Source organism: Rhipicephalus microplus, chromosome 7 (genome assembly GCF_043290135.1).
Source record: "Rhipicephalus microplus isolate Deutch F79 chromosome 7, USDA_Rmic, whole genome shotgun sequence".
Taxonomy (NCBI): domain Eukaryota; kingdom Metazoa; phylum Arthropoda; class Arachnida; order Ixodida; family Ixodidae; genus Rhipicephalus; species Rhipicephalus microplus.
In genome coordinates this window covers 19,363,211-19,371,346 of record NC_134706.1, presented here as the reverse complement: position 1 = coordinate 19,371,346, position 8,136 = coordinate 19,363,211, and the positions used below count along the sequence as shown (strand labels likewise).

The following is an 8,136-nucleotide window of genomic DNA, read 5'->3' as shown; positions in this document are numbered from 1 at the left end:
TTGGCTAGATACGAACGCATGACCGTTATCGTTTCAGGCAGCAACTGGTGTGTTGCACTGCCAAGCACGCGAATGAACGTCCAATAGGAGACATGGAGGGATGGAGTCAGGAGAAAATATTGCGCAATGCTATAGAGAAAAAGAATGAAAGAAAGAAAAGAAGAAGTACAGACGTGCTTGAACGTCCAATAGGAGACATGAAGATGGAGTCAGGAGAGAAGATTGCGCAATGCTATAGAGAGAAAGAATGAAAGAAAGAAAAGAGGAAATACAGAAACTCAGTACGTGAGGTATACGCACACGCCAGTTATCGTTTGTCCCCCGATTCGCATTAGCGTAAGGGCTCCTTAGGCCCGCACCACGCCTTCACCGTCGTAGGGTTCCCCACCGTATCACCGCTCCTCAACCTACCGCGTTCATCGAAGTCAGCAGTGGGATATATAACATCGGTGATGGATTGGTTCTTAAGAAAGAGAAAGGAAGAGAAAAGTGAGCCCCGTTATTGTCTGCTTCAGTAGCTGTGGCATTGCACGTACGCGTCCGCTTCAGCTACGGGAGGTGCGGGGTTCGATCCCCAGTGCCAGCCGGCCACCCACCGGTAGCTAAACAGGGTACAGGCGGGCTTCGAGTGGCTGTGACGCGTCGCCCCAGTGTTGAAGCTTACTCTGCCTGGATACTCCCAACACGCTGCGTGGGGACCCCGGTATATAACATCGGTTGTATTCGTACACGAAACAAGTGCTAGTTTTTGAAATAACTTTGGTTTTTTTTTGGCTCGCTCTTAACGTTGTACTTCGGATGCAACGCAGGGTGTGCTTTACCACCCGGGTACCGTTTCAGGTCTCCCGCTCCAGCATGAGGCAAGTTCGTCCCTCCCCTGCCGGCGCAGCTCAGGTGCCGGGCTATGATCGGCAGTACTATGATTCTGCCACCCCGCAGTACCCACCGGCTGCGTTCGAACCGGAGCCGCAAGTTGTGTTCGAAGAAACGCCCGCCACCCCAGGTATGCATGTTTGCAGATTACGGACACGTTGCGCTCTTTAAGGCTAAGCTTCTACTTTTGAAGGCGAGCTTCAAGCGTCCTGAAGTTTTCGTACTGCAACGTAACTTTGACGGCCATATTTGTGACAAACACCGAGAAACTGACCCTGCATGTTCACCTGCGAGGCCCTTTTTCAAAAATTGCAAAGTCAGCTTTCCGTGATTGCGGCTCGTCTATTACTGTAATGAAGAAGAATGGCGATTTGGGCAAGTTGGTTTGAATTCATGATAATAAGAGCTGCAGCGCGAGCACGAATGTGCTAGAAGAAACAGACAAAAGACGAGGCACGGAAGGCAAAGGGGACAACATGAGCGCTGTGTTGTCCTCTTTGCCTTCCGTGCCTCGTCTTTTGTCTGTTTCTTCTAGCACATTCGTGCTCGCGCTGCAGCCCTTATTATTACTGTATTGAACGCTTTCAAAAGCAGCTAGCTTGAGCTATGACGGGAAAATTTTAGACTCGGCTCTGTTGACAAACCCGCATAATACGCAAGCCCCACCACATGCACCTAAGGCATCGTCTCCACTCGAATAACGACAGCTGCCGCCCTTCATTGGGTTACTCTGCCATGCAGGGGCACGCACATGTGGATTACGAAAAGGGTCTGTGTGCAGAATTTAACATTTGCTTGAGGCAAAGAGGAGGAAGGGGCCAGTTAGACGGCATATGGGGTGGTTGGGGGCGGGCGGCTTAGATGTACTTGAGGCGGGATCACTCAGCACTGAGGCCGTCATTGGACATAAATGTTTCGTTGCTGTTGCACTTTAGAAGTGTATCAGTGAATGGTACATATTGCAGTGTGCTACATGCCAACGGACAAAATGAAGCTGGCAGTTGAGGCTTCTTAGGTGGGGGGGACCAGTGCTTCCTCGTACAAGTTCGGGAGTGGCGGCCGGGCGCACTTTTTTTTTTACCCCGCAAACAAGACTTCAATATCTGTCTGTCGGCTTTTCTTGAAAACATATTTGGCCTCGTAGTGTATATTTGCTCTTCAGTAGCGTTTGTAGGATGTACGTCATATTTGAAATAGTCATAAACTATACCCCCCTCCCCCTCCATTTTTTTTCTCGCGTGAGAAGTATCGACTCTTAATTGAAAACTTCTCTTGAAAGCGCCGGGAATCTCGTAGAAAAGTTGCCTAAGTACGAACAAATTGCGTCGCGTACAAGTGTACGGGTAGGCTTATATAGGTTTTGTTGCAGGATTGATTTTGAATGACTTGCTGAAGAAGGAGGGACGAGACGGCGGCGATGAGGCCGTGCCGTGGTCTCAGCTTTTATTCGGTACGCGAGGGTAGACGGGGTTCCAGCTGCCTCGTCCAGCCAGGCCAGGAGCTCAGCCGTTGTTGTTGCTGTTTCCCTGTGCAAATGGCTCGTACCCAAAGAAGGGGATTGGCCGTTCTGAAATTTCCTCGTCGCTCGCGCCTCACAAGCCACGCGGCTCGCTTCCTTTTCGGCTTGGCCAGCTCGCCAAATATACCGTGGCGCTACAGACTAAAGACGTACTGACACCTAGCAACCGCCACGGTGTTCTGGTAGTTAGCGTGTTGGACTGCTGACACGTAGGTCGCGAGATCGAATGCCGGCCACGATGGCCCCGTTTCTTATCGCGAAAAAAATACTTGAGGCCCGTGTGTTTTTAGGCGCACGCGGAAGGACCTCAAGGTGGTCCAAGTTACCGGAGACCTCCACTATGGCGTCATTCATAATGAGAGCTTGGTTTTGGGACGTAAAGTTGAAACAATTATTATTATTGTTCATATACTCGGTGTGTTCTTACAGCCTCTTCTGCAGAAACCAGAAATACTGCGTTGTAAGTACGATTTTTTACATAATGAGTTACGTTTTGCCATCTATGTTATTTTGAAGGCGTCAATCAATGTGCTTGTTGTTGTTCTTTATTAGACTAACTAGTCAAATGAAAGCAAAGAATTTTCTGCCATAAAAAGCCGTGCGTTTCGCTAATTTTCTAGCAGGTAGTTGACTTTACGGGCAACGTATTTTTGTATCCCGTAGAACGCAGAATAAACATGGCATGGTTGTTAAATATAGAAAGACTACAGAAAGTTTATTGAGAGATAAAGTGTCAACGACGTCAGCTTCAGGCCTTTCCGAATTGCCAAAACCAGGCGTACGTATCAGAGTAAAAAAAATGTGCCTTTTAATTCAGGGTTTTAACTGAACAAATGTGCACGTTGTGACAGAGGTCTTGCACGAATGAAGCATTTCAACGCGTAATCCCCAGATGTCTCATTAAAAGGGAAAAGTGGGCACCAGACTCAACACAAGTAAAGCAAAATATAAGGAAATGACGTCACCGTATGACGCCGTGCTGACGTCACGGAGCTTTTTTTAAATAATTTATCACGTCACGACAACGTAGTGACGTCCCTACTACCCAAGCCATCTTTACTAGGACGTAGGTGAGCCGATAGTGTCCGCCTCGGTACAGTGGTCCTTGGCTACTCTTCCGAAGGTCGCCGGTTGGATCCCCGCCGTGGCAGTCGCATTTAGATTACAGGCAGAATGATAGATGTCTGTGTACTGTGCGAATTCAGTGCACGTTAAAGGGACACCAAAGAGCAAAACAATCTTTCGCTTATTAGTAAAGTACAGTTTTCACAATTCCGAAAACGCCACTCTTACCGCGATGCGACGCGTGGTAAGCCAGGAAACGCGCGAAAAGAAAAATGCAGGTGGAGACTTCACATTGAGATTCCCGCTTAAATCACCATGACGTCAGAAATTTTGAAGGAACATACTGGGTCCTACGTAGGTACTAATAGATAAGCATGAAATATATTTCTATTTATGGGTGCCAGATACCCAGTAAATGAAGTTTCAGAAAATTTCATCGAGTCAGTGTCGCAAAACTATTAAGAATAATTTTTTCAATGCTTTCGTGTCACTAACAAACTTCGGCGTGAAATTCAATAATTGAAACTTCAACCTTGATTTCTTCCGCTGAAAATGAACTTATGATAGTGAAACATAAGGCATTATGGTTCTCGGAATGCAGTTTGTGCATCTACGCCAAGTCATGGTTTCTCTACGCCGGATGGTTCAAATTTGCGGAGCCCTCCCCTGTGGCGTTTCTTATCATATGGGGGTTTCGAGACGTTAAACTCCAGACATTATTATTGTTGCTATAAAGGGAGCCGATTTTTTTTAAGCCTGTGGGGCGCAGAATGATTGCAGCACCTCAAGTCTCGGAGGTAAGAAGATGTTTAATTAGAGGGAGGTGAGACCGGCCTGAAAAGCGGGTTGCTACTCCTGACGGGTAAAGGAAAGAAAGAGAAATAGGATTGATTGATTGATTCATATGTGGGGTTTAACGTCCCAAAACCACTATATGATTATGAGAGACGCCGTAGTGGAGGACTCCGGGAATTTAGACCACCTGGGGTTGTTTAACGTGCACCCAAATCTGAGCACACGGTCCTACAACATTTCCGTCTCCATCGAAAATGCAGCCGCCGCAGCCGGGATTCGAACCCGCGCCCTGCGGATCAGCAGCCGAGTATCTTAGCCACTAGAAAGAGAAAGAGGAGGTCATGATTAAAGGTGATTGTTGTATACAGGACAATGAGTCACTGTACACACTGTCCAGTTTGGTGTAGCACACGCACAAAAGTCGCTACATTAGCATATGCTCTAAAGACGGGAATCTAAACCTGCCTTGCTTAGAAATTTGAGCGACCCCTTAAGATGCGTTAGGCGTGATCGATGCGTTCCCAAGCACCAAAAAGCTACTCTTCTAAAAAGGGTGGGCAGTTTAGGTGACCTGCCGCGCCTCGGTGGTTTAGTGGCTAAGGTACTGGGCTGCTGACCCGCAGGTCGCGGCATCGAATCCTGGCTGCGGCGGCTGCATTTTCGTTGGAGGCGAAAATTCTGTAGGCCCGTGTGCTCAGATTTGGGTGCACGTTAAAGAACACCATGTAGTTCAAATTTCCAGAGCCCACCACTACGGCGTCTCTCATAGTCATATGTTTGTTTTTGGGATGTTAAGCCCAACATATCAATCGTCAAAGCATATTAGCTCTGGCATAAAAAAAAAGACAAAGGTGCGTTAAGCAGCCAAATAAAGACTCTCCTACTACACCTTAAAAACTCTTTTTTATAGACATGAGACCCACGTCTTCAGCACTCCCTTGAGAGAGGCACGTTGACTCTCTTTATGAAGTCCCGGGACACACGTCCTTCCAAGAGAGAGTCAACATGTCTCGTGGAACACACGGCTTTCAAAAATAGTCATTGCATGAGTTTCCTAAAGAGAGTCAACGCCCCTCGTGGGACGCATATGACTTCAAAAAATAGTCAATGCATGACTCTCCTAAGGAGAGTCAACGTGCCTATTCAAAGGAAGTGGTACACATGGGGCTCCCATGTGTATATAGAAGAGCCGATGTAGGCCTTTTTTAGTGTAGAAACAGATATGCCATAAAATGTCGCCTTAACTTTTTTTTCAGAGACAAAGGCTACGTGTTACCTGGCATGGTCGTGATGTTCTTATCAACAATGTGCATAATCGGCTGCATCTTTTTTGTCCTGCTGCTGATTGAGAAGAGTAAGCATACGCATATTTGAGATATCATCGTTAAATGTTTAAAGGTTTGTCGAGTACTATTTTGTGACGAATAATACATAGAAAAGTTTCCAATGACAGTCTAGCTGGGAGAATTCACTTGTATCGCGTGACTACACTGGCTTACAAACTAGAAAACAAAATCTCAGCTTCGCTTACATTCATCGCCGTCCCTCCAACTTGGATGATTTGGGTGTCACTCCTTATACACTCTTTATGCAACACCTTATACACCCTTCATGCAACATTTTTTCTATGACACATCTACCGAAGACTTAATATAACAACACTTGTAGAACACGTTATCCACCGCTTATAAGACCTAATGCAACATACCTTACCTGTCCGCCGTATCCTCTCCTTGTGTAACACAATCAAGAGGTACCTTATGAAGGTGAAGTGAAGCCTTCAAGTTCGTCAGTGGGAACGGCTAACTAAATTTTTATTCTCCCAGGCTCGTTCGACGGCGACGCATCAAGCGAAATCACAGATAGCAGCGGCGGTGAACAAGTCATTGTTCCACGGGAGACGCCGAGAGTGGTGCCGCCGGTCGTGTCCACCACGAGAGTGACCACCGTAAAGGCGACCACCAAAGGAGCGGCTACCACCTCGGAAAAGCCTACCACCTTGGAAAAGCCTACCACCTTGGAAAAGCCTACCACCTTGAAAAAGCCTACTACTTGGAAAGAACCTACCACTAGGGAAGAGCCTATCACCACGGAAGAGCCTATAACCCCAAAAGAGGCTACCACCACGGAGGAGCCTTTCACCACTACACAAGAATATACAACCACAGCAGAGGTGACCACTAGAGAAATGAGCACCACAACAGAGACGACTGCCACCACACCATCGACGCCCACAACAGAAAAGACTACTGCTGAACCGCAAACGACCTCTACAGAAAAGGCCACCACCATACCACAAACGACCACTGCAAACGCGACAATCACCACACCACCAGAAATAACTACAGAAGAGGCTAGCACTACACCGCAGACGACCACTGCGAACAATACCACCACTTCACCAGATATAACCACGGAAGCCACTCCAACCACTGCTACCACTGCAATGCACACCACTGCAATGCACACCACTACAGAAGAGGACACCGCTACACCACAGACGAGCAGCGTGTACAATGTAACCACCGCACCACCGTTAGTCACCACAGAAGTGGTGACTAGCGCGTCCCAAGTTATCAGTACAGAAGAAGAGGATGTCACCACACCGCCGGTGACCACTGAAGAGGTAGCCACCACACGGAAGGCAACCACTGCAGAAACGGCTACAACCACACCGCAGGTGACGAAAGCAGAAGATACCACCCAAACACAGGTGACGACAGCAGAAGATACCACCCTACCACAGGTGACGACAGGAGAAGATGCTACTACCACAATGCAGGTGACAACTGAAAAGGCTACAACGACGCCGCAGGTGACCACAGCAGAAGAGGACACCACCCCAACACAGGCGACGACAGCAGAAGATACCCCCCCACCACAGGTGACGACAGAAGATGCTACTACCACAATGCAGGTGACCACTGAAAAGGCTACAACGACGCCGCAGGTGACCACAATACCACATGCGACAACTGAAAAAGAAGACACCACGCCACCGCAGCCGACCACTGAAGAAGAGACTACCATTACCTCACAGGCGACAACTGAAGAGGACACCACCACACCACAGGCGACCACTGAAGAAGAAGCTACCACTGCACCACAGACGACTCCTGAAAAAGAGGCCACCACCACACCGCAGGTGACAACGGAACAAGAGGCTACGACTGGACGACAGGTGAAAACTGAAGAGGCTACAACACCGCAGCTTACCAGTGATGAAGACGCTACCACTATAGCGCAGTTGACCACAACAGAACAAGTCAGCAACGAAACCACAACGGGAGCGGCGCCTAAAATGCTTGAGACAGCTGAGCTGACCAGCTCACCAGATGAAGGTACGTCCACCCTACGCCTCTCCTAAATACTCGACTGGATACGTCACTTTCTTTGTAGAGAGCCTTCCGCCGAGGCCGATCGCGGAGGCTACACAGGTTGCCGCATTAGTTGACGAGGCGCTGTTGAGTAGCGCTCGTGACCATACCAGTTAATCATCTGATACGAAGAGATCAGCTACTCAGAGGCAGATGCGCCAGCTCATGACCTACGAGATGGCGCACCGGCAGGTGCGCCTTCTCGGAGGCCATAGACAGCTGTGCGTGTTTACGAATGAATACCGCGAAAGGCACTGGCCACTGCACCAAAAGGAGGCAGAGAACAAGACAAGCGAGGGGAGAGGTGGCACGTTCATGGCTCGAGTTCCAGACATTCAGTTATAGAAGACGTTTTTTCCGCCCCTAGAGAATGAAAAGGCAGCTATCTAATCCCTGCTGGAACAGCAACATCACGGCTCGAGTTCCATACATTGAGTTGTAGCAGGCGTTAGTCCGTCGCTAGAGAAAGAAAAGGCAGCCATCTCATCACCGTAGGAACAGCAACAT

The 8,136-nt window shown here is 48.4% G+C and overlaps 1 protein-coding gene across 1 annotated transcript; it reads left to right on the top strand.

Moving 5' to 3' along the window:
- The first annotated feature begins 844 nt into the window (after nucleotides 1-844).
- Nucleotides 845-7,619, top strand: LOC142767190 (uncharacterized). The gene is made up of 3 exons (XM_075868415.1): nucleotides 845-1,003; nucleotides 5,509-5,606; nucleotides 6,079-7,619. The coding sequence occupies exons 2-3, from the start codon at nucleotides 5,534-5,536 to the stop codon at nucleotides 7,617-7,619; spliced, it is 1,614 nt and encodes a 537-aa protein (XP_075724530.1). The 5' UTR covers nucleotides 845-1,003; nucleotides 5,509-5,533.
- The last annotated feature ends 517 nt before the right edge of the window (nucleotides 7,620-8,136 follow it).

What these genes read in the sequence shown, in the direction of transcription:
- LOC142767190 (XM_075868415.1), top strand. Translation starts at nt 5,534, where the DNA reads ATGGTCGTGATGTTCTTATCAACAATGTGCATAATCGGCTGCATCTTT. An exon ending in CCTGCTGCTGATTGAGAAGA is followed by an intron (nt 5,607 to 6,078) that starts GTAAGCATACGC and finishes TTATTCTCCCAG; the next exon opens with GCTCGTTCGACGGCGACGCA.